General features: G+C 50.8%; 3 protein-coding genes across 5 annotated transcripts in view; 1 reads left to right on the top strand and 2 right to left on the bottom strand.

Annotated features, from left to right (window-relative positions):
• SEPTIN8 (septin 8) overlaps positions 1-995 on the bottom strand; it is a 41078-nt gene extending 40083 nt beyond the window's left edge. Inside the window, exon 1 of the mRNA XM_083799188.1 lies at positions 689-995. The gene's annotated coding sequence lies outside the window, so the exon portion shown is untranslated. The remainder of the gene's footprint in view (positions 1-688) is intronic.
• Positions 996-1731: 736 nt separating this feature from the next.
• Positions 1732-5533, top strand: SOWAHA (sosondowah ankyrin repeat domain family member A). The gene has a single exon (XM_083799179.1). The coding sequence runs from the start codon at positions 1996-1998 to the stop codon at positions 3634-3636; it is 1641 nt and encodes a 546-aa protein (XP_083655305.1). The 5' UTR covers positions 1732-1995; the 3' UTR covers positions 3637-5533.
• A 5430-nt stretch (positions 5534-10963) lies between these two features.
• The window catches only part of SHROOM1 (shroom family member 1), a 31455-nt gene continuing 14507 nt past the window's right edge, over positions 10964-27911 (bottom strand). For all 3 annotated transcript variants that reach the window (XM_083799174.1, XM_083799172.1, XM_083799173.1), the window contains 6 exons: positions 18635-21440; positions 17530-17600; positions 16640-17230; positions 15363-15513; positions 13860-14132; positions 10964-12156 (listed from right to left, as the gene is read on the bottom strand). In XM_083799174.1, coding sequence (XP_083655300.1) covers positions 11902-12156; positions 13860-14132; positions 15363-15513; positions 16640-17230; positions 17530-17600; positions 18635-21337 — 4044 coding nt within the window. In that variant the 5' untranslated portion in view covers positions 21338-21440 and the 3' untranslated portion in view covers positions 10964-11901. The remainder of the gene's footprint in view (positions 12157-13859; positions 14133-15362; positions 15514-16639; positions 17231-17529; positions 17601-18634; positions 21441-27911) is intronic.

Genomic DNA, 27911 nt, shown 5'->3' with positions numbered 1-27911 from the left:
TTTGTAACATAAGAAAATGCTTTACACAAAAGCCTATTCTTCTGAATTATTTTCCTGCCTCCTCTTGCTCACTTGCAGACATGAACTATAATCTTAGGGTACAGCTGAAAGTTTGCAACGCAGAAATCATGGACTGCTGAGATTTTCTATGCCTGCAACAGATTCTAGTAAGGAAAAGAAATCAACATTGAAACCAAAGCATAGCAATTAATTTTTGGATGCTTGCTCATTATTAGCTCTCTACAGTAGGCAAGGCAGAACTGTGGGATGCCGTAAGCTAGAAAGCATTGCTAACACACCAAAACACTACACACTAGCAGCTCCCTCGGCAGAGGGCGAGGTTACTGTATATTCCACATCTAAAGGCAGTAATAAAAGGTGTGCGATTCACATGGAAATACTGAATTGCTACAATCAGCATGAAGATTACACGCTATTATGTGAAAGAACATTAGAGCAGCGGAATGATTTTGAGGAACTGGCTCGGCGCCAGCTTGTTAGCAAGAGATAAAATAGCTTTTCAGAGATCTGCACAAAGATGGAGCGAGAAGGAGAAAGGCTGCCAAGCAAAGACTGAGCAATCTGCAGGAAGAGGCTCTCCCACCACCAGTAATGGGTGCGAAGAGGCAGAAAGGAGGTCAGCCTCAACGGGAAAGCAGAGAGGTACGCTGCACGGAGATCGCTGCACCTTGAGTTGCCTTTAAAATGGAGACTTTAGCACAGGCTGATACTCCATTTTATTCAAGCTCCAAGATGGTGAAAACAAAAATCTATTTTCTGTTTTGCTCATCCATCCTTGTGCAGTTACTTTTATCCGTCTTCATGCCACACTGACTCTGCTCATTCCGTGTTCAGTCGCTCTTGCTGTTTTCCTAGACAAACCGTTCAGTCATTCAGGAATCAATTTAGTGATCTCAATTGCAACACTCAGCTGAGGAGAAAACAAGTTTGCAGGCTGAACGTCTCATCTCTCCAGCAGGTCTTCAGTCCTACTCCTTCCCCTGGGGAAAAGACATTTGTCTGAGGTTTTTTACTGTAGAATTGAGAACAATAATTATGTTAAAAGAAGTGCTTAAGCAGAAGCAATTGATATGGCAGCACAGTTAGACAGCTTCTCTCTATGAAAAGAGAAGGTGTCTCCTCTCTCGGATGCACATGAATAGGTGCGGGCATGCTGTGAAGCTTGCAGCACTTACAGATACACGTGGACACGTGTGTACGCTGCAGATACAATACAGATAAACACAGAGGATACGATAAATAGCATCATATATAAGTGAGCATATTTCAAAACGTTGACTTGTTTTCAGGTCAGAGATGCTGACCCAAAGGACTCGCGGCTGAGCCCGCAGAACAAGGGAGGGTTTTGGGGACCGCGGAGCTGACCCCGCAGCGTGGCTGCTGCCTAAAGCCGCACCAGCTTGCTGATATCGAAACAAAACCGATCATTTTAGAAAGCTGGAAGAGGAATAAATCAACAAAGCGTGTGCACTGCCTACGGAGCAGGCTGAGGGGGGCCCTCACCCACACGGCTCTCCCCAGGCACGGCCCGCGGGGAAGGCTCCAGGGCTGCCTCCTGCCTGCCCCGGGGCCACAGAAAACCGAAGTCCCCCCCCCGGAGCCCGGCAGCCGCGGCTCAGGCCCGCCGGGAGGCGCAGGAGGAGGGCGGCGGGGGCCGAGCAGCCCCCTCGGGGCCGGGCCCCTCACCTGGCGCCGGGGCCTCGGAGCCGGGCGGTGCCCGCGGCCCAGCGCCGCCCCGCGGGGAGGAGACAGCGGGGCCGCGCCGCTCCCCGCCGGAGGAGGAGGAGGAGGAGGAGGAGGAGGAGGAAGGCGGGCGGGGCGGCCCGGTCACCTCAGCGGGAGCGGCCGCAGGTGCCTGAAGCCGACGGACCCCGGGCGGCCTCCTCCCAGCCCAGGGCGGCCTCCCTCCGCCTCGGGGGCCGTCGGCGGAGCTCTGTCAGCAGCGGCTCGTCCACCTGTGGCGGCGGCGGCGGGATGGCGGAGCTCGCCCTCGGCCCCGCCGCCGTGCTGGGCTTCCTGCGGGAGCGCGGCGGCCGGGTGCGCAACGCCGAGCTGGTGGGAGCCTTCCGCCCGCTGCTGGAGGCCGCCGGGGACGCGGCGGAGCGGGCGGAGCGGCGGGAGCTCTTCAAGCGCTCGGTCAACGCCGTGGCCGTGGTGAAGGAGCGCGACGGCGGCAAGTTCGTCGTCCTGCGGCGGCACCTGCGGCCCGCCCCGCCGCCCGGGGGCGTCCCGATGGACGGCGGCGGGCCCCCGCCTCAGGGGCGGCTCTCGCCGTCGCCCGCCGAGGAGCAGCCGTCGCCCGCCGAGGAGCTGCCGTCGCCCGCCGAGGAGCTGCCGTCGCCCGCCGAGGAGCTGCCGTCGCCCGCCGAGGAGCTGCCGTCGCCCGCCGAGGAGCTGCCGTCGCCCGCCGAGGAGCTGCCGTCGCCCGCCGAGGAGCTGCCGTCGCCCGCCGAGGAGCTGCCGTCGCCCGCCGAGGAGCTGCCGTCGCCCGCCGAGGAGCTGCCGTCGCCCCCCGAGGAGCTGCCGTCGCCCCCCGAGGAGCTGCCGTCGCCCCCCGAGGAGCTGCAGTCGCCCCCCGAGGAGCTGCAGTCGCCCCCCGAGGAGCAGCCGTCGCCCCGTGCCGTGTCCGAGCTCCGTGGCTTCTTCCAGAGGAGCGGCGGCGGCGGGGTGCCCCTGCCCGCCGGTGGGCCCGGGACCCGTCGGGAGCCGGTCCCCAAGCCCTGCATGCTGCCCGTGCGCTGCGTGCCGTCGCCAGCCGCTGCCCCAGCGCAGCCCAAGGAGCCCGGAGCCACCTTGTCGCCCTTGCCGGAGGAGGACGAGGCCGGGTGCCGCTCGCCCAACCTGCGGCGGGTCCCCAAGACCCCGCGGGCCAGCGAGGAGCCGGCGGCGGTGCCGCTGGAGGAGGCCGAGCACCGCTGGCTGGTGATGGCGGCCGAGGGGCAGTGGTCCCAGCAGCTCCACGGGCTGCTGCTGGGCGACGCCAGCCTGGCGGCCCGGCGGGACTTCATCTCGGGCTTCACCGCCCTGCACTGGGCCGCCAAGAATGGCAACTGCGACATGCTGAGGAACATCATCGACGTGGCGCAGAAGGAGGGGGCTCACGTCGACGTGGACGCCAGGTCGCACGGCGGCTACACGGCGCTCCACCTCGCTGCCATGCACGGCCAGGAGACGGTCATCAGCATGCTGGTCCGCAGCTACCACGCCAAGACCGACCTGAGGGACTACAGCGGGAAGAAGCCGCACCAGTGCTTGAGGGAAGGGGCCTCCATTGCCATCAGGCGCTTGCTGGGGGACCCCAGCCTCGAAACCGCTGGAGGAACCTCCCTGCCCATGAAGAAAAGCACCAAGATTGCTGCTTCCATCTTGAGCTCCACCAGCACTTTCCTGGGGGTCATATCCGATGACATGGCTTTCTATGACCTCACCAAAGGCTTAAGGAAGCCTTCATCCCTGAACAAGCTCCTGGCTGCCACGACAGGCCCGAGGAGGAAGCCAAAGACCAGAGGGAGCTTCCCTTCGTATTGTTCCCTCTCTGAGGTGGTAGAGGAGGAGGAGCAAGAACAGGTCGTTGTGAAACGCCGGCCGGTCTCCGAGCTGTTCTTTGGCCACTAGCCTCTGCCTTCTGGGGATTGGAATTGTTCAATACCGTGACTGGGGGCCTTGGTCTTCTCTTGAAGAAGTAAATTGGATTTCTTCTCTCCATGTCTTTCTTCTTAGAAGTAAGTTCAAGTGAGCCAGTAACAGGGTCTGGCTCAAAGGCTGCCAGATGAAACCCAGTGCTCAGAAGCCTGAGGAAAGGAAAGGGCACAGGGAGTGTTACAGACAGCCCGTGTACCATGCTGATGCATTAAGACCACAGACTCTGTGTGTAGACAGGTTAAAATGCTTAAGGTGCAGCTTTCTTGGTCTGTGTTCCTCAGCTGAAGAGCCAAACTAAGGTAAAGAACTGCATATTTTACACTGTGAACAGCAGCCTGGTAGCCGGCTGCTTTAACGCGGCTTGTTATCTAGCAGGCTTGCATTAGAGGAAAGATGCATAGTTTTCTATGATGTTTCTGAATGTTTTGGTAACAGAGGAGGAATATTTCTATTTTAAAATTGTATATTTTCAAATTGTGTTTTTTCAAAACGAAATTTCTCACTACCAGAAATACTAACATGTCTTAATTGTTGCCTAAAGCATTTTATTAGATTAAGAGGTTAAAAATGAAAAAAAAAACAAACAAACAAAACAAAAAACCCTCATTGCTCAGTCACTCTGACCTGTCTACCTCACTGTGAAGCCTAGGTTAGCTTTTTTTTCCCCCTTCCTGAGGGACTTTTTGACCAGGTGGTACTAACCATGTCTCAAAACTGTGAATGCTTAAACTGACTGTAGTTCTATCGCTTAATCTGAATGAAAACCTTTTTGATGTTTGACAGCAAAAAGCTGAAGTGAAAAACCAGGACTCAGATCCTGTGCAGTATGAGTAGCCAACTGGAAACAGAGTTAGGCTTGTATGTCTGGTTCTTTTTATTTAAAATCTGAACCTTGATTTTAGACTACTTACAAAGAATATTTATAAAAAGATTGGGCTTTGTTCCATTGGGTGTTTCATGATAAAATGTCTGCATGACCTCTTAAAGTAATGTATATCTCAACAGCATGAATCACTGATCTAAAACTTTTCTTTTGTATTATAATTGTTTTATATAGAGAGAACTACATGTAGCTCCAAACAGCATGCTAACTGCGAGCAACATATTTGCAATGAGATTGTTATTATTTTTTAAATTATTTGGCTAAAGTTAACCTGAAGTGAAGAGGCAGAGCTAAGAAGAGAAACTGGTTGCTTTGCTCAGTCTGCTAAAACCGCCTCATTTTTCATCTAGAAACGTAACAACAGAGCTGCACAACTCAGAGGTGACAAAGGTGACGGCGGTTCTGTGCCTGCTGTGCTTCTCGGTCCCAGTCAGGTGTTCGGGTTTCTGTACCCAAACACTTGTTTGCTGCTTTGCCTTTCTTTCCAAGTCAGTGATTTCAGGAACGTGGATTTTGGGTTTTGTTACCAGCCTTGAATTACGCCTCGTACTTCCTCTCTTTGTCTGTAATTGGCTTTGCCCAAACACTCATAGGACCGCGCTGGGCGTGGAGGCGCTGCCTTCGTTCCCTGTAGCGTTGGCCCCGCGGTCCCTGGCGTTGGTTGCAGCCGCTGAGCGCAGAAGGGTCCGAGCCAGCTGCTCTCGGGAGAGAATGGGATTATTCTGCGCCCGTCTGCTTCCGTATTGAACTAATTGAGTTGTTACGCAAATGTTAATGACCAAGCACCTCATGACTTCTATGTCTGGAGTAGGGTTAAAAAAAAAGTTCTGTTTGCTCCGTAGCTGTTGGTGTGACCGGTGCGGTCGTCTGAAACTGCCGTTTGTGCTGCGGGGTCAGCTCGCAGAGTTCCAGGAAAAATGTCTGTTGCTCTGTTTTTAAAATCCTTTCTCAATTTAGTGACATTAAACACCTTCCTGCTGTAGCTCTTGAAACCACAGAAGCGTGCGTGTGTGTTTGCCTTACCTTTGAGGCGCCCACAGAACTGAGGCTGCCTCGGTGCGAGTTGGAAGCTGTCTCCGGATTGACTCAGTCCTATTTGGAGGTTTGTTATGAATAGGTATAGTGAAGCATGTAGTCACGTCATGTGCCTGAATTCTTAGTGCTAATGTTGAGTAAAAACAACCTGAGGCAGAGGCAAGGTATGAGGAGGGAGTGCTTCTGTTCAAAAAAAAAACACCACCAAAAACCCCTGCAAATTGTGGTTACGACTTCACCTTCAGAAAGCAGGGAGAAGGCTTCAAAGCTCCTGCGCTGCTGCGTCAGGGCAGAAAGAAGAAGTCACGTCTGCGATAAGGCTTTGTTGCAACACGCCCCATCGAGGAAGTTCTGCGTTCCTCTCTCCTCGGAGGCCTCACCACGACTGACTGGCGTGCCCCAAGAGCCCTCAGCAGTGCTGGAGGAGCCCTGGTCCTCGCCGCGGTCCCGGGAGGTGCTTGGCCAAGGGCTGCGATGCCGGGGGGGCGCCGAGGCTGGCAGTGCCACGCAGGTGGGGTAGGCCAGGCTCTGCCTGCGAGGCTGTGCCGTGACTCAGCTCACTCCTCCCTGCTGAGCACATTAAGGAAAAGATAGCGTTTAGGCGGGCTGCCATTAGCGCACCGAGTGCTGCATGCCTTCAGGTGCAAACACACACTCAGAGGTGCCGAGAACGCACCGCTGCCATTTTAGAAGAACACAGATTGCCTTCAGTTTGAAGTAAAACCAGTCCTTTTTACAAAAACACGGATCACCTTCGGTTTGAAGTAAAACCAGTCCTTCAGCTTTCCTGGTTTCGGTTTCGTGTGCTGCTGCGTACACCGTGGGGGGACATGGCAGGGGATTTTTAGCAAATCATGGGAGTGTCTTGGCAGAGACTAAGCACAGTACTGCTTCGTGAATCCCTCAGCTTAACAGCAGCTTCTCACGTTTCATTCCTTGAAGCCCAAACCCAGCTGAACACGACAGGACTTTGACATGAATGAATGACAGCTGTAAAGTTTAACCAGGTGGCTTTCGTGAGCACGCAGCAGCGCCGCGAGGGGACGGCACGCCAGCCAGGCAAAGCCTTCCGAGCTTGTGGCCCTGCCTAGAGCCGGGGGCTGCCTCCTGCACCATCAAAGCTGATTGCAGGAAAGGATAAAAACAAAATAAAACTTGCCCCTGGGCTCTGGTTGTGCTGCAAGGAAATGGCATACAGGGTGGGAGAGGGCTGGCAGCGATTTAAAGGTGGAAAGGGTGGGTGCAGGCACAACACAGGAGCAGGATTCAGGAGCCGGGGGTTGTTTTGCCTTGGTGAGTGGTCTGCCTACCTGTCCCGTCTCAGTTTTCCAGCTGTAATATGGAGATAATCTCCCTGCTCACTTCTGTAAAGCACACAGTTATTGGTATTTAAATCAAAATCAAGGTAATTTTTTTAGACTTGTAGGCAACACAAGCACAGTCACTGGTAACCTGTGAATGCCCCACACTCACTGAAGTGGCTACACAAATGAAACTGGTGTAGGTTTTACTTTAGCAGCACGGATCACCAAAGCTAAATGTTTGTCTGACCCTGACTCCGGTCATTTTTGTAACAACTCTGCCCATTCACCAGCACCACAGGTTCTGAGGAGTATCAGCTCAGCAATCTGCGCCGGAGAGGTTCACAAACAAGCTCCAAGCTGTGGTTCTGCGCAAAAGGCCAGACTTTGTCCTCCAGGCTAGCGCTGTTTGATCAGAATGAGGCAATGCAGTTGTGGGCAGGTTCAGGTAGACTTTTTCTGTCTCAGTTCTCTTCTCACGAGTATTGAATACAAACAGCTGTTGCATGAAATCCTTGGGAAATGCCGACCCTGCCCTGCAAAGGAGCCTTTACAAGGTTTTGGCTTTATCACCAAAATGTCCATCAGAAGAGTCATATCATAGCTGCCAACAGACCCAGCAGGAGCTGCAAAACGAACCGAGGGGAGGTGAGGGCCGTGAGGCAGTCCCCCTGAGCTCCTCGTTGCTCTCCCCTTCTTGTGCTCTGCACATTTCCACCATGACCTACATTCCTTGGATGCATTTGCTTCCTAATTTGCATCTTAATCAAAGTAAAATGGCAACACGGCTGTTTTTGCTCATTCCACTGATTTGTGCTAATGTGGGACCCTATAAATTCATAAAGAGATTAATAACACCGACTTGGCCTGCACGTAGCACGGGCACGAACAGCACTTTGTTTGTGGTGGGACCACAGGGGCAGAGCAGGATGACACAGATCCAAAGCTCTGCATCACGATGAGGAATGTTTACTTTCCATTCCAGGGCCAAGGCTAATTTCACTAATTTATAAGACAAAGCAAATTGTCAAGCACATCTAGTCCTTATACAGGGCTCAGCTTCTGTCACTGGCTGCAGTACCTAAATGTTTGTCTCCCACCGCCAGGAAAACAGCATGTAACAGCCAGGCAGTGCTTGGTGTCCCCAGCAGGAAGAGCTACAGCCGGTCACGTTGCCCCTTTCCTACCTTTCAGCTCACGTTCCCTCTCCGAGGAATAGCTGAGGACAGTGATGGAGTGTGCAGCCCTGGATCCAGCCACCACCAGCGGCTGCCTGCCTCCCGCTCCTTGCGAAGTCAGGGACCAGAAAAGCTACATCAGGAGACACCCTAATGGTGATTTAGCCACCAGCAGTAAGAGTGACAGTGCAAAATAAACCAGATTAGCACCAAAAAAGTATTTAGAGAGATAAATTGCTCCTGTATTTGCTCTCACCAAGCAGGTTACACCTGCCAGGGTTCCTGACACAGACCTGCCATAGAAGCACGCGGCGCAGCACCCAGCACAAGCAGGTGGGTCTCACTGCCCCTAAAAGGGCGCACCCAAAGCCACCAAATTGCACCTCAAAACGTTTTTTGGTAAATTTGTATCAACAGCTTCTGGTGGGAACGCTCCCCTCGAAGCAGCTCTCTGCCCGTTGCTGGGGGTGGCTTGGCCCCATTTGCTGCCGCCACCGCTCAGTGCCCGCTGTGACACCGCGTGGCACCGACCTCACGGGCAGGAGGGGACAGCCAGCTGGACCCCCAAAATGGGTGCGGGAGCCTCACCATCAGGAGCTGCCACCAGGCAGGGACGTCACGAGGTGGTGAGGTGCTGTGGGATGCTCCTCTTCTCTTCTCGCGGGCTGAAGGCCGTCACAAAGACCCCTGGCTGTTTGCACACGATTTCAGCAGTCTCTCTTATTCTGCAAATCAAGCCTCTATCGGCTCAGCCCATGCTTTCTCTCCGTGGATTTATCCGTGAGATGACTCAGCTGCGAGGCTCATGTGACATTTTAGAATCTCTCATACAATCTTTAATGCCTCTCACTGTTTAACGGGGAAATTCACGAGCTGCTTCTTGAGTGCGTTTTGTTAAACCCAGAGGTTACACGATTCCCGCTGCCTGATTATCCTTCCACGTATACGTGGGCTCCCTTAGGGTGCAGAAGATTAGCTTTGCAACGCTGCTCTGAGCTTATTTTTAAAATTTTATTCAGATGGTTGCCATGAATTCCCAAAGCAGAGAGAACATCCTCCCATTTATTAAGCGCAGCTCTCACAAGCACCAGATACATCTTCTGTGGTACATTTGCATTAACCCCTGCACCCCTCCCTTCCTTAATTAGCTCCGCACGCACAAGTCCAACAGCATAACGCCCCCGTGAAGAGAACGAGGCCAGGGTTTAAAAAAACAGAAATAATAAAATCCTTTCAACTTAGTGCCTGAGAGGCTGAAACAGCAGCTCCTGATCCAGCAGTGACTCCCACACGTTGCAGTGGGTGTTAAATCAAATCCTAAGTGAGCCACTACCTCTAAAATTCCCGCAGTCGCTGCCAAGGCGCTGTCAAACGAGCAGAACGCATGTTCTCCTTCCACTGGCCACTTGCTCTATCCCACACCTGCTATGTGCGCTCATCTCTCTGGCTCTAGGCAATAAAAGTTCTCTCTCGCAAGTAACGGACGCGATTTTGAGCCACCGCAGCCTTTGACCATTATCAGAAGTACCTGGGGCTGCTCCTATGCATTAGAAGGGATGCTCTGCAAAGCTCTTAAGATGGGATCAGGTTAAATCATCGTTTGTGTTTGCCCATCAGACTGTGATTTTACAAGCCCACATCTTAGCACGTAGGTGTTCCGGGAGTACTGCACATGACTGGGACTAGGTGATCTTGGAGGTCTCTTCCAACCTAGACGATTCTGTGATTCTGTGACTTACCTCCAGCATGAGCTGGCACCACTGCCTTGGGCTTGGCCACTGGGAACAAATCCATAACAGACGATCAGCATGAAAATGGAGACCCACCTGACATCCAGAGCTGCTGGTGCCTTGGAAGTGTTGATTCTGCTTGCCAGCAAAGAGGTTTCCATTTCATCGCCGTATCATTTTCACTTTGCCTGAAATTCACAGTTTAGAAAAAGTAACAAGGAGCACAGATTCATGACTTTTTGCAAAACAGAGTAGAATTTGTTTCTACTTTTTGCTCTTTGACACATACCTGTGAATGCCAGAGTGGTAGGAGTGGCAAAAGTCTTCCCCATGACACCAAGGACCAAAAAGCCAAGAGAAACTGAAGGGTGCAGACCCATCCTTTCACCTCAAGGCACATACCAGCTTCAATTTATTTCCGACTAGTTGGTTATCCTCAGCTAGGAGAGGAACCACACATTTTGATCGGTCTAGGAGAGACTGCAGATTTTGTAGTGGTGTCAGCTGGCACTGACACACTGCCCCATTCTTCAACCACCCCAGAGACTTCAAACTTTTTATTCTAACGAGCTCAACTGAAGTCAAGTGGCCACCCTGCTGAACAGCTGGGGCACTGCTCGCTGGAGTTACTTGTGGCCGGTAAAACAGCGGATCCAACATTAAGCACAATCCGTTTTGCTCAGATCAGCAGGACAAAACTACGGTTCTAAACCATCCCCTTGCACCCTTTACTACAAATACATTTACTGGCACTTGCTGAGCGTTGTAGACATACCTCTGAAGCCACCTCTGCAGCCTTACTCAGGGTACATCACGCTGGGTTGTTTCTCCGTAAACGTGAGCAGGGCTGTCGATACAGGTACGTCTGTGTAAGTGCAAACCCAAGTCCCACAGCCACAGAGCAAACCCTTATTTGTTGGACCCCGTGAAGCACCTATCACCACGTCCGTTTGTTCTGAAGGCAGAGGGAGAGCAGCTGGCGACCTCAGAGGCACCGCTAGTAAAACATTTCTTGGTAATGCCTGGCATCGGGGAACAAGGAAAATCTGTTTTGCCCGTGGGAGAAACCTGAGTTAGATTCCTAGCTGCCTCGCTCATGATCAAGGCGTGCAGCTCACACCGAACATTCCTCTCACTGAACACTTTTAAAAAAAAAAATCACTCAAATTTTAAGTACAGCAACATCACTGGTTTGACTCAAAACACAACGTTAGTTTAAAAGATTTTTGCCAAGGGAATTCTATAAAGCCTCATTGAAACCAAATTATTTCCTCCGCTCTTCCCACCTACCTCTTGCTGTAGCCGAGCTCTTTCCCCACGTTCAGCACTCCCCGTGCACACTGACAATTGAAAGCTACGTAAAAACAGCCCCCAAAGGCGTTGCTTGAAAAATAAACACTTCAAAAGCATAGCGAGGACTTTGCAAACACAGCGTGCGGGAATAAGTTCAGAGTTTAACGTTCCCAGAAATGTTCTTTTAAGATGGTTTCAACACCTACTGGCATTTTTTTTCTGCCCTCATAAGAAGACCCACTACTGAACAGCCCACCTGGGCTGCGCAGAGCCAGGAGGTACTTGAGGAAGGCAACTACTAAGAAAATGATTATTTTCTTCCATTGCAATGTATTTTTACTGTGTCACGTACATAAGCAGTAGAAACAAGCGCAGGAGTTTCACCGAAGCGATCCGTAGCATTCCCTATGGTTTTGTTCAATCTCAGTTCAGATTTGCACACCCGCATCGTTTTCCATTTCAAACACTCACCCACCCACGAGGTGCAAACTTGTGCTGCTCTTTTATTGCAGTTATGTCAATCTGGAAACAGACGGACAGACGACAAGGGGAAATACATGACAAATTTAGAGGAATAAGACATCCTAGCAGTCATTTCCAAAACGCAGCCTGCTACACACTGCAGGATTTTGTCAGTTGGCCTGTCCAGGGGGGAAGCGTGTCCAGAGCGTGCCTCGAGCCTCTGAGCACTTGTCGGTCCTGGGGCACTAACAGCATCGCACCGGTCATCAGCGTGAGCCCAGGGCGGTCAGCGCGCACGGATTCCCAGGAAAAGGTCACAAATTACCAGGTACAAAAATGGATGGTCCGTTAGGGTGTTAGAGGGGGATGCTCTCCTTGAGATTTTCTAACTGTTCTTCAAAAAATTTGATCTGCTCTTCGAGGTCCTTCTGTTCGATCAGCAAGGAGGTCTTCTCCTGCACAAAGCGCCGGTAGTCCTGGAGCTGCTGCTCCGTCAGGTATTTGGCAAGGATGCCAGCGACCACTCTGCCCCTGCGATCCAGGTTCTCTTTCAGGTCTTTTGCATCTTCCCGCTGCCTAGACAAGAGCTTGTGCCGTTCGTTCAGCGATTGCTAATGGGGTGAGAAAACAAAGCAGCACGCTGTGAAAACTCATCATTCCTGGCAGACTCCGGATCGTAATTTGGAAGCCACAGTCGATTTAGTTTAATTATTTCCTCTTGTGGGCTTTGTGTTCCACATGAGTTTTTTCTAGATTAAATTACTCGTTCTTGTGGCTTGCAAGGTAAAGACTCCCAGTAAATCCCATCAAGGCTCACTCCTTCCATGCTGCCCTCAGGACAAAAATCAATGTACTTAACATTCTGCTAATTTTAGCGTATCCTGCATCCCTCTTATGTCAATTAGCAGTTTTTTAAGCACACATCTTTGTATTTTCTGAGTTGTGTGTGGCCAGAGTGCCAATGCCATACAAAAAATATCATGTTACTTCTACTAAAATGCACGTGTACTAAAATAACTGAGACAGACAGTAACTGTTCAAAGGTTTCTTTTTCCCAAATCCACAAGCATCAAGCCTTGCCTGTCCCATGGGATTTTAACACCTTTCACATTTCAGCTGATTCTCTTTCAGCTGTAATGATTTTCATAGGGATAAAAGTTTTCCACTGCTGCAAAATCTCTGGTTTCAGGACCAAGTCCCTAAACAGCACAGAGCAACTGCCACCACCTGCGTCCTGAGGGCAGCAGCTGGAATCAAAGAGCAAGACTGCCGGGGCAATTACAGCAACTGGGAGATACCTGCAGAAGATACTGGCACATAAACAAGCCTTTACTGAGCATGTTATTCCAAGTCTTGAATAAATGATTTTAATGTATTTACATGAAGAGGACAAACATAGCGCTAAGGAAACGGCAGCCCCCTGCCAACCACAAAGCACAAAGTCTGTTAGGTGTGAAATGCAGCCCAGAATTATTCACGTTAACTTGACAGACATTTCAGAGCAGGTAGGTCCTGCTTCTCCTCATCGCTCTGCATGGGAGGATTCTTAGTGCCCCGCTGTGCTCCAGCACAACAAACCTCTACAACATGCACGAAAGGTCAGCAGCAGCCCAGCTCCAGGAACCCCAGCAGTAACACCGTGCTTTCTAATTTCTGAACAAAAAATAACAGCAGCAGGTACCGCTTTGATAAAAGCATGTCTAAAAGCAGGAAGGACAGCAGGAAACCGTCATTCCTAGGATAAACTCAGCTTGGCTTCTCTAAAAAAAAAAGCATACTGCAGACTTGAAAAGCTTTCCTGGTGACATGAGACAATTCCTAATTTTCCAGCAAAAGTGGCCGGTAGAGTTAAACTACAGGAAATTCTATCTGAAGTTATGACCACATCTTCCTCCTGCTCCCTATAGCTCAGACGTGCCCTTTAAGTGAAATAAGGTTTCACAGCAGTAATTACCACGCTGCAGTTACCAGTGGGAAAACAACCACCTCTGAAGCACAGGTTGTGATCTGCTGCAGAGGGAACGAACAGTCACGGGTTCAGAAGCTCAGCTCCCCAGGTCCTGCCGCTCCTGCCATGCCACCGCCCTGCTGCGAGAGCAGAGCTGGTGCTGCGTGTGCACGAGGGCTCTCCGGCACCAAACTGTCCGTGCTGGGCCACGGAGACCCAGCCCCTCACTGCCCGCTACCAAACGCTGCCCGAGCAGCGGCTGGCTCAGGTCGGGTACAACCCCCCCGTTCAGAGCTGTCAGAGCACGGCCCCACCTTGAAAGACGCAAAGCGAACAAATTAAACACCCTGTGCTCTCATCACCCACCTTCTCCTCGGCATCCGTATTGCCGTCGATCCTCCTCATGGCGTTTTGGACCCGGGCGAGGCGGCTGGACAAGCAGAGCAGCAGGCTCACCACCTTCTCCAGGTCACCGATGAACATCAGGTAGCGCTCAAACTCGTTGGGCTTGCAGACGTCGTGCACCGTGGCCTCCAGCTCCTTGCCACGCGCGGCGCAGTCGCTGGCTTCCGAGAGGACGAGCTCCCTGTCCTCCCACAGCGCCTGCAGCTTGGAACGCAGGCTGGAGATGAGTTCCAGCTGCAAAGGGGAAAAAAGAAAAATCACAAGAGGCTTATCGCCGAAGAGAAGTCGTGTCATTTATAAAGAAGGGAATTTTCTCACGTCATCTTTGCCGAATTTAAGACTTAAAATAATTTCAAGCTCTGGAAAAGGAAAAAAAAAAAAGAAAGATCATCCTAGGTATACTTAATTCTCAAACTCTGAAAAGCAAATTACTGGTAATCGCCTTAACTGCTGATATAATTCCTAACTCTGAGAGCTTCCGACCACAGTCAGAAGTAAACTACAACAAAGATTACAACATGTATACACATGGCTTCGTCTAAGATGTGACCGTGAAGCCACAGCTCTATTACCACACATGAACTGACTGGAATTTCATTTACAATACGCACGGAAAAAAAATGATTTTTTCAGTGGATGCAAGTGAGCAAAGCGCCTAGTAGCAAAGCACGCGGAGAAGGCTGTCTAATGCAGCCGTGTTACTACGGGGAGAGGCCCCGAGACCAGAGTGGGAGAGCGATATCAGCTTTTTTTGGAAATCAACCAATGTCACCATAAAGAGCAGCAGCAGTTAAACAGCAGGTAACGAAAAATATCACCACATACACAGCAGGAGGAACTTCAGGACGGCAGGCTATAATTACCTGAGAGAGGTTATGGCCAAGTTTCTACAGGGAAAAAAATAATTTAATTCTTCAAAGCTACACGTTACCCTTCCGAGATGCCATGTTTCTATCCCTAGAACCAGAGTCCAGCTACGTCCATGCTACCTTCACTTGCTGTACGTAAGGAAATTAACAGACCCTGGTAACATACAGAAACTGCTGCCAGCTCTCTCAGAGTAAAAACCATTTCTTATTTACGCTGCCAGCTGTAATGAATTTTACAGCTACTGAAACCAGATTTGAGCCAGCTGCTGCACGGGAGCTGGCTGTGCGAGGACAGGGATAACCAGCCTGCGGGCTCGTTTCAGACACAAGCCATCCCCGACGACCTGCTGAAGGTAAGTGTGTGGAAGGAGAGATCTGAGTAAAGCCAGGCAGAATTTAAACACCACTGCTCGTGATCAATTTGCCAATTCACTAGGAAATTTACTACTGGAAAAATAAATGATTTGAAGTTATACGTGAAACATTGTTACTGGGATAAACTTCATGAATAGGAGCACCCACAGTACATGAATGTGACATGAATAACTTTGTGGTGGTGAAGAAACAATGGTTCCTTTGATGGCCATCTACCTACTTTCTTACACGTGATGTCATCTAGGTCCTTTGTGTCATCTCCGCTCTGGTTCGGGGTCTGGTTTCCCTTACAAATGGGACTGTCACTCCTTTGCTTGGCATTGAGTTCGGGTTCAGAACATTCTTCTGGCACATCTCCATTGCTTTTCTTGCTATTTGTATAGAAAATAAACACCTGTGACAAACACTTAGAGTTCTGTTCATGAACATCGTGTCCAAAGAAGGGCAACGAGGCTGGTGAAGGGTCTGGAGAACAAGTCTGAGGGGCGCTGAGGGAGCTGGGGTTGTTTAGCCTGGAGAAAAGGAGGCTCAGGGGAGACCTTATTGCACCAGGGGAAATGGCCTTAAGTTGCACCAGGGGAGATTTAGGTTGGATATCAGGAGAAATTTAATCACTGAAAGGGTTGTGAAATATTGGAAGAGGCTGCCCGGGGAAGTAGTGGAGTCACTGTCCTTAGAGGTCTTCAAAAAACATGTAGATGCAGTGCTTTGTGAATGGTTTAATGGGGGACTTGGCAGTGCTAGGCTGAAGGTTGGACCAGATGATCTTAGAGATCTTTTCCAACCTCTACCATTCTATGATTGTGCCCTTGGTTTTATGCATCTCTACTTCCAAATCACCTTTCTCTCATCTCACAGCAGGGACTTTTCTAACATTTTAAAAGATGCAGAGCAAAGAATTTGTAGCCTGGGATTATCATAGTCCCTTTCAGTAAGGTCTCGTACTGGCTTTGATGCTCCCAGCTCAGCACATTGCTGACAACACATCAGCACGGCCACCAAGGTGCCTCCTGCCACCTTCAGCAGCAGGGGCCTCCGGGCCAGCTCCTGGCCTTACGTGCAGCCCCAGCTCCCACTCCCACGGGCTCAGGAGTGGACGAATCTGCTGAACACCTTGATCTGCAAAGTCTGTAAACGGCGTGGTGTGGGAGCCACACAGCCTGGCTGAACAGCAGCAAATTTACCCTGGCAGAATTGGGTTAAATTTGTTGTACCTCAAATGCTCATCTACTAATGTACAGCCTGCTGATTTCTCTTGCTTTCCATGCACGCAGCTTGTTTGTTTGCATGCAGCTATCATGGTGTGCTTTACTCCACGTTTCTTCCATTACGCGCTTATAGCCTCAGGTATTTCTTGACAAATAAATCAGAAAACTAAAATATTTCAGTAACAAACCAAGCGTAAAAAATCCCCGAGTCTTCTTAGCACCAGTATATACATAATATTCACGCACCATAAGACCTTAAACTAGTAGTTAATTGTTTTGGTCTACTTACTCGTTCCCCTGCGCATGCTGTACATCTGCCTTTCTTCTGTGTGATTTATCCAGCATGGAAACATCAACAGGAAAAAGACCCTCCATCAGGTCCAGAGCAGTTTTTCTCACCGGGTAAGGCATGAGAATATCAACCAGAGAACTGTCTTTGGCAACAATCTCCATCGCAAGTTCTTCGTATCGCTGGTCCTCAGCAGACCACAGTCTCCTTTTGGACGGATTTGTCTCTCTCTCCTGCAGAATATCTTTTTGGCTGTTGAGCACGGCTGCTTCCTTTGCAAATAAACCTGTGGGTGCATTTTTGTCTCCTTGGTGAGACCGAGCCGGTGATGCGTGGCAGCACGTTCCTTTCTCCCGAGGCACTGCAGCATCACTTGCCTTTAGCTGCTGCTCTGGGCGCTTCGTCAAAGCACTGCCATTCGGAGACCCAGCGCTGCATTCCTCTTCCACTTGGGCATCTTCCTGGCTGCTGCTTCTTGAGCTAGGAATAGAGGTTTCAGGAGCTAGTTCCTCGGCGTCCTGACAAGAGCGTCCAGTTAGGTCACTGTCTTGTTTGTGATTCTGGCATCCATCTTCCGCATGACCGTGGAAACTGCAAGAGCACAGACAGAAGTTCCTTCCCACTTGAGACACTTCCTCTACACCAGATGCTTTTGCAGGCTGCTTAAGCAGCTACAAGTAACTGTCATCACACTTCCAGCTTCCTCTATTTATTAAAGCCTTAAGGCTGGACCCACCCCAGCCCCCCCCAGCTGCTGTTTTCGCCGGAGGTCGCACGGGGGAGCTGCGCTCCCGGTGGCCGGAGGCGCTCCCCGGGCGCACGGCGCGCTGCGCTCCGGCTCCCCGCGGCGGAAACCCAGGGGGCAGCCCCCGTGCCCCGCGCAGCCTTACCTGGGGACGCCGGGGCAGCTCTCACGAGGCTCAGACGGTGACACGGCCCCGCCGGCACATCTCTCCGCGTCCTGCAAACGACAACGGCACCGGTACTCGCACCGTGCAGCCGCCGCGGCTTTGTGCCCGCGTCTGCTCTCCCCGGGAGCAGCAGCCAACAGCTGAGTAGGTTTAGCAGGGTGGTGTTTTGTTGGGTTTTTGTGTTTGGTTGGTGTTTTAAGTTTGTCCATCTCTTTTTATTAATGCAGATGCCATTAGAATCTTTCTAGGTAGCATCCATCTATCTTTCCTAGAAAACCAAGTAACGGCTAGCAACAAAGCACAGGCTCTACTCCCACCGACCCCCACAACAACTCAGAAGGTGGCCACTGTTGGTGGGAGTCTCTTCAGTTGGGTAATTTCAGTAGCATGTTAGAGTATTTCTGTTCTGACCATTTTAGTATTATTTTTCCTCTTGCAACAACATTGACAGCCACTGTCCTTCAAATTCAGGAGCCAAAAAGGTCCCTGAATTCCCGGGCTGTGACTGCAGAGCACAGCAGAAGCAAAGCGATGGGCAGGTCTCTAGCTGGTTTTCAGTCATTGCAGGAACTTCCCAAAGGGTAAGCTTTAGCTAGAAGCCTTCCCCCCTGCCCCTTTTTAAAACTGCACACTTGTTGCATGATAACGAGTGCTTCTGCCCGGACCGAGCACGCTGCTCAGTCGGCCGTTGCAGTTCCCACCCTTACGCAATCGCTGCAGCTCTTCACACTGAGGAACACACTGTTTGTCTGCTGCTTGTAATGCTTCCTTACATAATGCTTTTGAGAATAACAAATTGTTATCATTAATCATTAACGCATCAAAATTGGTGGCACTTCTCTTAAAATCTCCCCTAATTAATTCTCCGGCACACTGCAAAAAGCAGAGCATTCGCTCTGCTTTCCAACCACTACACAGCACTTCCTACAGATTAAGCGAGCGTGCCTTCTCCATGACTTCTTTCATCTCTCTGCCACGTGTTAAAAATGAAGCCTTCGTCCCCATTCCTGCTGCTCAGCGGTTTTTCACGCAAACAGCCCGCCGTTCTCCCTCTCAGAGCAGCCCCTGTCCCAGCCCCTCTCACCTGGGCGGCAGGAGGCGTTGACTTGGGCCTCTCGGCAGCCGGGGCAGCAGCAGGAGCAGCAGCCCCAGGGAGGCTTTCGGCCAGTGCCTGCTCAGGGCCGCGGCTCCCCACGGCCGCAGGACAGGGGCTGGGCTCCGAGGACACCGGCCCAGCAGCAGAGCCGGGGCCGCATCTGCTGGCCACGCTCGGGGGGAGGCAAACATCTGGTGGTGGTTCTTCAGAGAACGCTTGGCAGAAAACCTCATCGCTTTGCATCTTCCTGCTCCCACTGGGGTTGGAAGCCTTGCCAGGAGGCCATTTAGGAAGCGAAGGCCTCTTCTGCAGGGGCGGCTTATGCAGCGGGACGTGCTGCGTGCCTCCTGGTCTTTGGCTAATCTTTCGCTCCATGTATTCAACAAGCGCGGTGTGCTGGATTTGTTTCAGCTCCGTCCGGGAGATACTTGAGCTGGAAAGTGCCCTCCCTCTGTTTTCCAGGGTCTTTCTCCTGGCTGCCTCTGTGCCCGGCTCAGTCCTTTCACCCCTGACCTGGTGCCACGGGACTTCCTTGTCTGCGAGCTGATCGAGTTTCTCAGGCTCAGAATAACACAGTTTCTTTTCCTCTTTTGTTTCCCTTTTCCTTCCCCCTGTTTGACCCTTTTGTGGCCTCTTTATTTCTCCATCTCTGTTGAAACTTTCTAAGGATTCAAGATGAAGAGGGGAACAAGGAGCAAGTTTGGCTTCCTCATGTGCCCCGGATAATGAGAAAGATCTCAGGTGTTCGATTGAAGGCCGCTTGGAGGGCTTCTGTCTTAGTCTAACAGGCAAACTCATCTGTAAGTCTTTTCTTTTAAAGGAGGTTTCTCTCAGAACCTTTTTCTGAGCCACTTTAAGTTTCTCTCTGTAGTCATTCTTGAAACTCTCATCCATGGATGAAGCAGGACTCCCGAGAACGAGATCTTCAGTCTCATCCAGACCGTCATCGGCACGCTGGTGGTGCTGGCTGGCTGGCTGGAGCTGGCTGCCTTCCCTCTGTATCTCTACACTCCGCACCGAGGGAGCCTGGCTGCTCATCGGAAATTCCTCTGGTGAGCTCCTTGAGCCCTCTCGACATTGGGCGAGCTTGTGGTGGTGCAGGATGTTGGTGGCTTTTCCCCCAGAAAGGTAGTAAAGCATGGGAGTCGTCTGTCTGCTTATTTGTTCGCCAGCAAGATCCTCCCGCAGCTCTCTCGAGAGCTGTTTTTGAAGTTCAGGCTGGTATTTCTGACAGGGAGCAGGAGCTTCCTCTTGCTCTAGGTGCATGCTGAGCTCAGGACTGCTGTCATTGGCTTGGTTTTCTTTCCTGACTTCATTTAAAAATTGTGATGTGGAATCCTCCTTTGGTCTGAGCAAAGCTGTTCGGTCGGTATCAGCTGACTCTGCAGCACGGTAGCTGCAGGACACCGATGGTTTCTGTGTTTTGGCTTGGGGATTCAGGAGTGGATCCCCAGCACCACTCCCGATCTCTCCTTTGTAGTTGTAGCACTGATTTTCATCTCTACAACTGTTCAGCTTCCTGGATGCACTTTTAGTTAGAAGAGCATTCTCCAGGTATTGTAAGTCACAAATGTCCTCAAACACATCCCGAGCCAAGTCTGAGCGCAGCTCGGCGCGGAGCGGGCACTGAGCGCAGAGCAAGGACCCTTTCCACCGGCTGGGTTCTGGCACCGCGCTTCGCAGATCTGCTTCTCTGAAAGTTGGCTTGCGCACGCTGCAGGGGTACTGTTTGTCTTCTTGTGTATCATTAACAGTGCGAGGGTTGGCGTGCCCTGGAGGAGAGGGCTTGGAGTTCATCTCGTCAGGAATTTTATGAGCATGAGCCGAATTATAAGCAGAAAAAATTTTAGAGACATTCGCCACAGAGTCAGTCCTTAAATATTCTTGAAAAATGAATGAAGACGGCCTGCTGAAAACATGGGGATTACTTCTCTTCACAGGTTTTTGGGCTGGGCTCCTCTCTGCATTTTCTTCTGTCCTTAGCCCCTGACCTTTTGATACAGACACCCCGTCTGTACAACCGGCAGACCACCAGCCTTTGTGTTCCACAGTCTTTCTCCCGGCTGCCGCTGCATCTGGCTCAGGGATCTCATCCCTGTCCTGGCTCCACGACACGTCCCCGTGAGCTGGCTGCACGCTGCCCTCCCCGAGACTCCCAGAGTTACGTCTCCCCCTCGTGTTCTCAAGGTGTCTGGCGACCCTGAAGCTGTCGAGTCGCACAGGAGGAGAGGGTGGCGGTGCAGCCAGGGGCAGCGGTCCCTGGCTGGAAGCCCCGGGGGAAGGCGTGCTTCCACAGCCCCCCGCGAGCCCAGCGCTGTGAGAGACGCCATGGATGCTCGGGTCTGGTGCCTTGTGTGGATGCAGCCATCTGAGATCAGAGTTTGCTGCGCTGAGGTTATAAATGCCTCTTACATACTCTGAGTCCATGTACGGTACCTGCTCGGGAGGCAAAGAGCAGCGTTCACCATAGCGCGATGGGGTGGGATACTCTGGAACGTTTGATCCCCCCGAGAAAGAGCTGTAAGCAGAGTCTGCTCTTCCAGGGAGGTGCAGGAGGTGGTCCGAGCTGCCAAGGGACGTCACTGGCGACAGACGACTGCTGTCAGGGGAGGCTGCGGGCTCCACCAGCTCTCCAATTCGGCCGCCTTGCCCATGAGTCCATCTTTCTATCTCATTCCCAGACAGAGCCATGTTGAAGCCTCTCCAGGAAACGGTCTGATTAGATGTCCGCAGCTGAGCTGTTGAAAGAGTACATTTTGCACCGCAGTCACATTCCAGTAATATTCAGAGGATCCTAAAATAAAACAAACAAAAAAACAGAGATGTGAAAAAGACTCAGTGGGAGGATCCCAACTGCGCTTTGGGAGACGAGGCAGAGCATCACACACACGTTGGTGATGAGAACCTGAAAACAGCGTTCAGAGTAGCTAGATGGCTTCAGCAAGTAGCAGGATATTGGAATGATCAATTCCTCTGTCACAAACGGAGGAACTCAGTCTTCAACAACAAGAGCTTTTGAGATCTTCATTAAATCTAAAAGATGACATACATAATTAGAGGATGTCCTCTCACTGCAATTACAAAGCATCAAGGGCCAGATTCAAAGCTAGTTTCTGAATCTGCCTAGAAATAAGCCTGAGAGGTTGAAAACCCCAGCTCAGCGCTGCCTGATCCTGGAGGTACTTGAATACAACACACACCTGGCGGGATGAAGCTTCAAAGTGACTTTCGGTTGTGCTTCCAGAAATGCTCGCAGCCCTGGGTCAGCGCCTGGCTCTCCGTCGGACGGACGTGGCCCTCACCGAAACAGCACGAGGTTTTGCAGCTACACGGCTGCACTCACCTTGCTCAGTGACACTCCTTCTGAAGAAACGCAAACTGTCTCCAAGTCCTACCAACTAAATATCGCACGTCTGTTTTCCTGAAAAAGGTGGAACTCCCCACAGGTTCGCCTGCTGTTCCCAATAATGTGCATCTGCAGCGGGGCCTCGTAAAGCTGGCGGGGAGATTCCAGCGGTGATGCCGCCGTTTAATCAAAAAACTTCACATTCCTGCCTTGTTTCAAAGACAGTCCTGGTATCATTCATTTTGAGCCAAGGGAAGAGGTGGATGGAAGCCAAAATACACAAGTTAATCTATAAAGGGAACTTGGACTTGTGGGGCACAGTAAATAAATTAACTAGTTTCTGAGAAATGAAAGGAGCATACCACCACAAAGTGGGAACTTCTGCCGGGCTCTTTCAGAAATTTCAGTAAGAAATCAACTCATGGACACTTGGAGAAGTTTCCTCTCTCCCTAGAGATATCTAAAATGCAGCCGTGAAATTTGTCTCACAGGAAACACAAAGCCTCAGTGGCTGATGGCAAAATTTCCCATGCTTTTCATCGGCGTACTGAAGAATTTATGGAAGTAAAAACCTTAGAAATCTGGCGTAAGGAAAGCCTTGAATGTCCTGAACCTATCAAGAAAGAAAAGCAGATGAGAGAGTGAATGCTCAGTGAGCTCTGTGAGCCTGGGTGTACCTGGAGGCGCTGGGAGCTGCGCAGGATGAAACCCTGTGGGAGCCGCATTCCACGAGAGAACCAGAAGGCAGATTTCTCTGTCACTTTTATCTCCGTTTTTTAATCAAAATTTTATTCCAGTGGACCTTCTCCAAGCAGCTCGATTCCCCCACGACTGCTATGAATAGGCCGGGCCAAGGCTTTGTCTGGGACGTGCTGGCACCGTTCCACTGAAGTTAATGGAGCTGCCCTGATTTACAGCCCGAAGTTGGCTCTGACTTTCCACAGCTATGCACAGAATTTATATAACAGTTGTGCTGCGGCTTTCCACCAGTGACAGAGCTCTCGTGATTTGCTATAGCAGCATTTCCTAAGAACCTTTCCCCCTCGTTATTTCCAGCTACCTCTGCTTGCAATTTACAGCGAGCACAGCAACAAAGAGCGGAATTTGTGTCTCAGGGTTTTATGACACTACCAGAAATAACAGGAAACTATTCCTGTACCTTAGAAGCTGAAGGTGTGACCGCCTGGCTTGGAAAAAGCGGCAGCAAGCGCCGAGCCGTGCCTGCGGCAGGACGCAGGAGGAGATGGCAGCTCACAGCACGTTCCCTCCTCCCTGGCAGCCTCTCGTCTGAGCTACCTGCAGCCTTTCCTCCCGGACAGCAGAGAAGTGCCAGATAGGCCAGAGAACTTTTTTCTCCACCCTGGTGCCCTCTGCTCCCATTCTTGCCATGGCTCTGATCTTGCGTGTCTGCTCAGTCTACATACAAGTCTGCAATGTCACATCCTCGAAGCAACAGAAATAATAAGGACTGACGTGACGCACTGAGCTCCACAAGTCTCCACTAAAACTTAAACAACACGATAATGAAACACATCTTGGGGAAAACCTACCATCCTATTCACCGTTCCTATTTGGAAAGATGTTTCCTGAGCTCTGGAAGCAAAAAATCAAACAATGATGTTATTGTATTCTCCTCAGCTGGTAGGTGGTAGAGCACCCTCATGGAGCACACTGCTGCTGGGCATTAGAAGTGCCCTGGCAAGGCTGTAACACAGAGCGAACGTTCCTGACAAGCTCTTGGTATTTTCATTGCAAACCTCCAAAAGCAAAAAGCAAAAAGTAGAATTAAAGGTGTGTCAGAACAAAGGGCACACAACAAAAGACACAGAACAAAGGAAGATGAAGGAAGGTGTGCTAACTGTGTCATCCCAGATGCCCAAGGAAAGTAATAAAGCCCCTAACAGCTATTAGGATCCAAACAAAGGTGCTTTTTTTGTTTTGGCTTGGTTTTTGTCTTGTTTTTAAAAGGCTTGACTTCCATCCCTTTATTTATTGTATTTGCTGCAGTTCTGCCCAGGAGCCTGTACACGGAGCACAGCCCTCTATGCAAAGCAGCCTGCAAATACAGAACATGAAGTCATTGCCCTGTAGATCTGACAAGGAGATGAGGCAAACAAAGCATGGAAGAGAATTGGGACCTCAACGGGGAAAGCAATCGGCTACCGCTGCACCGCCGGCCGGGGGCTGAGGCCAAACAAAACCCGGGGGATGCTGTGGGCACTAGGCTGGGCACTCTCTGGGCCAAGATAATGATGTCCGATGTATCAAAACAAGATTTGTTCCAAGTTTTTACCGTGATAATAGTAGGAAAAAATACTACTGTCACAGCCGCGTTCATTTGTTCACTTCCAATAAAGTGTACTAAGGCAATTTCCGTAAAACTGCCCTTTTTAGACAAATGGTTCCGTGGAAGTAAAGGCAAGAGCCCCGCAGCTATTAGCCTGTATCAAACTGCAACACGCAACTGTTCTCTGAAGAACAAAACAGACAAGTGTGTGAGACGCAAAGCAAGCTCTGTGACCAGCCTGCCGATATTATGTCATGTCCGTGTTTGTGAACGACCCGCTGCTTATCAAAGGGCAAACACTTCGTGTAAATATTAGCCCAAATTCTTCAGATTCCAATCACTTGCACAGACTGCAGCACCCGATCCGTCCGTTTCACGGGCCGCGAGACGTAACTGCTCCCAAAACGCATCCGCGGTACCCTTGCTTCAGCAGGCAGCTCCCCGGCCATCCCGGGGGGCACCAGGGTGCTGCTCTGCAGCTGCACACACGGTTCCCACATCGCCACCCCGGGCAGAAATCCACGCTCGCGCACGACGCGGGTGACCCGCGCAGTCCCAGCGCCCATCTCTCTTCTCTCCAGCCACGCCGCATCTTAGCGAGAATCGGTCCTTTGGCCGCACTGTGAAGCTTGCGGAAATTCCAGACAAAAGTCTGAAGTCTTCAAATTCCACCGCTTTCACATGATAAAGGGCGAGGGAAGGAGAAGGACACCACATCCAGGGAAGCGTGTCTGTACGGCTGTCCCCGTGCCAGCATCTCTGAAAGTCACTCCCAGCTTTATTGCCCTTCTTTTTCTAATTTATAAACCAGAACTTTCAACTTTAGGTCTCAAACTTGTCTTACAGGAGGGCAACGTAAGAGAAAACAGCAGATGGCACCCCCTTCGGATGACTGGGAAATACACCTTTGCTAACTTGTATTTTTCTTCAAAGATGTCTGAAGTCTCTAAAAAACGGATTCCTGATTTAGCACAGTTTCCACGACCGTGCAGGTAGCCGTCTAACAGCCGCCAGGGATGCCGTATATCAAAACCCACAGACAAACTCGCAGGGCTGGCTTATACGGGCCCAGTGGGAAACTTTTCCTGCTACTGGGAGCCAAAGAAAGTCAAAGTGTCAGACATTATTGAGACAGAGCCTAAGTGGGATTTAGGGGAGGTTTATGACTCATGTGCACATTAATAAATTTCACCACAGTTTGAGGAACGTAAACATTTCAAGTGAAATCACAGACACAGACCTCTGGCTTTCTGGAGCAATGAAAACGTCCCGAGCAATTTCAAGGAAGATGAAAATAATAACGCGCTTCAATATCCCTTCACTGTGTGAGAATAAATCTTCCCAAACGCCCTCACCCAGCTCTGCCTCGCTCTCCGCGGAAGGACCGGGCTCCTACTGATGGGCACAGCAACTCCGCCTGGCCTCGAGCCGGCCCTTCCCTGCAGACATCCCTGCAAGGCGAGGGCACCTCGCTGCCGACACGTCTGTCCTCCGAGTAACACGACTGCTCGGCTGAAGAAAGACTGCAGCCCAGATAAAATTATCTTGGGCCTGGGAGCCACGGCCCGATCTCCGACCAAGGATTTAACGAGGAAGGTCAGGTTTAGCAATCCCTCACAGCCCGGGCAGAGAGACCTCGTCTGAGCGCCCAGCAGCGCCTGACCTTCTCGTTAGAGCAGGCACCCCCCGCGTACTTCCCCATTGTCCTCAAATTCACTGTCTTTACTCAGCCTCAAAAATGTCTCCTGGCTTCCATCGTCATCACTCCCTAACCTACTAAACACCAAACACCTTCTTTGTTTCTACCTCGGAAAGCACTTCACTAAAAAAGGCTTTTGTCAGAAATCGCTGCTTCAGCCTGAACACATGAGTGTCTTTCCAGTCTTTCCCATCCCATCCTTTCTTATTTCACTACAATTTTCCTTCTTTTTTTTTCCTTATTGCTTGATTGAGCTCATTTAATCCCACAAGTTTATCATCCAAGAACAGACTCAAAAAGATTCAAGAGCATCAGAGAACTAGAGACTCTACTGAGCTCGAAGTGTAAGAGAAAAAAATCTATTGATTCTGTTGATTTTTGTACACGTGCAAGTTCATTACGGATTAGATTATTAACATCCCAGGAAACACAAAAGAGAATTCAAACTGAATACGGAGCTCTCACACCCCTCACACACATTCCCAATACGTCTAAGACGACCAAGAGCAGAAAACCACATTTTCGGCAAATGGTCAGCGGCCTCGGCGCCACGGAGCATTACGGCCCCGAGGCCAGGTGAGTTTGTTCTCAGCCTGCCCAGGGCAGTTTCCTCCTTGTGCGGCAGAGTTTATTCCGCAGGTGCAATCACACACCGCCACTGCTGTGCTGCCTTTTGCCTCACCACAAAACTGTTACGAAGTCCTGCTCTGGGAAGGGAACCCAGCATCTTGCCTCCTAAGCACTTCTGCTACCCACAGATTAATTTCTGTGGGAAGTGGCTGGCCTCAGTAAAGCACGGAGCTGTCCCATTCCTTCATTGCACACTGCCAGTATGAAATATAATGAGCCAACAGTATTAGCACTTCCATTTTCTTGTAAACAAATTTAATATGATGAATTAATTTGATTTTTAAAAAAGATTAGCTTTTAAACTCTCTTATTTTGACGTAAGAAACTGAAACTGTTCCTTTCCAGAAGGTGCCTGTGCTCAGTCTCCTTTATCCATAACTGTGCCTGCTGCTGGGCTGAGGGAGACCGAAATGTGTTATCCAGTTACCACAGAGCATTCCGTCGGAATAAAAGAAAAACACAAAGTACACAGAGGAAACACAGCATAGCAGACCGGCCCATTCCTTTGGCAAGCGTTTTGCATGCAAGTATTTTCCCATATCTTTCATTTGGACAAAAGTCGCCAGCATTTATTCTTACTCCCACTGAACACTGTTATCGCTGGTTTCCACAACAAACCACGAGAAACCATGAGGAGCTGAAGCTGATCTGGGAACACCTGCTAGTGATGTTAGCACAGGTTTGATGGTGGAACGCAAGTTACTCGGGATCCCAGGCAGAAATTAAACGCTCGCTTACCTTTGCGAGCAGTTTTCAGGCAGATGCCGCAAAACTGACAGGAGGTGATTAGGAGAAGGATTGGGGAAAGCACATATTGAGCTCACCCTGGGAAAAAAGGCAATGCTCAGAGCATTTAACGCAGACCCAGACGCCCTTTATTCGGCAAACCCGCAGAACGTGCATCCCCGAGGAGCGCGCAGCACCCCTGTGAAAGTCTCACCTCTTTCCCTCTGGGATGCGCAGGCTGAGCCCTGGTGCTCAGGAGGCTGTGTGCAATCACACGGCCCCGAGGCTGCTCTGGAGCCCAGGTTCAACATCGCAAAGCACGGTTTTAATATTTTCCAGGACGTTTCCTGCTCCTTCATCTGTTTCCCTGCTGACTGCTACAGGAAAGATGCCTTTGGATGGGAGCTGACGGACTTAGGCAGCAGATGCTGCTCAGGAAGCAACCTGAGACCTGAGTTAGTCCTTGGCGGGGAACAAGGATCCACAGAAAGCACGGCACTTCCACACTCTGCCTTCCAGCATCACCCTTCTTCCCCTACCACCTCCCACAGGCTGGCAGGTCTCGAATCGCCCTCCT

Source organism: Anser anser (genome assembly GCF_964211835.1).
Source record: "Anser anser genome assembly, chromosome: 14".
In the NCBI taxonomy this organism is placed as follows: domain Eukaryota; kingdom Metazoa; phylum Chordata; class Aves; order Anseriformes; family Anatidae; genus Anser; species Anser anser.
The sequence above is the reverse complement of the archived record's forward strand: the minus strand, read 5'-3'. Positions and strand labels throughout refer to the sequence as shown.

Coding starts and splice junctions, on each gene's coding strand:
- SOWAHA (XM_083799179.1), top strand. CDS start 1,996: ATGGCGGAGCTCGCCCTCGGCCCCGCCGCCGTGCTGGGCTTCCTGCGG.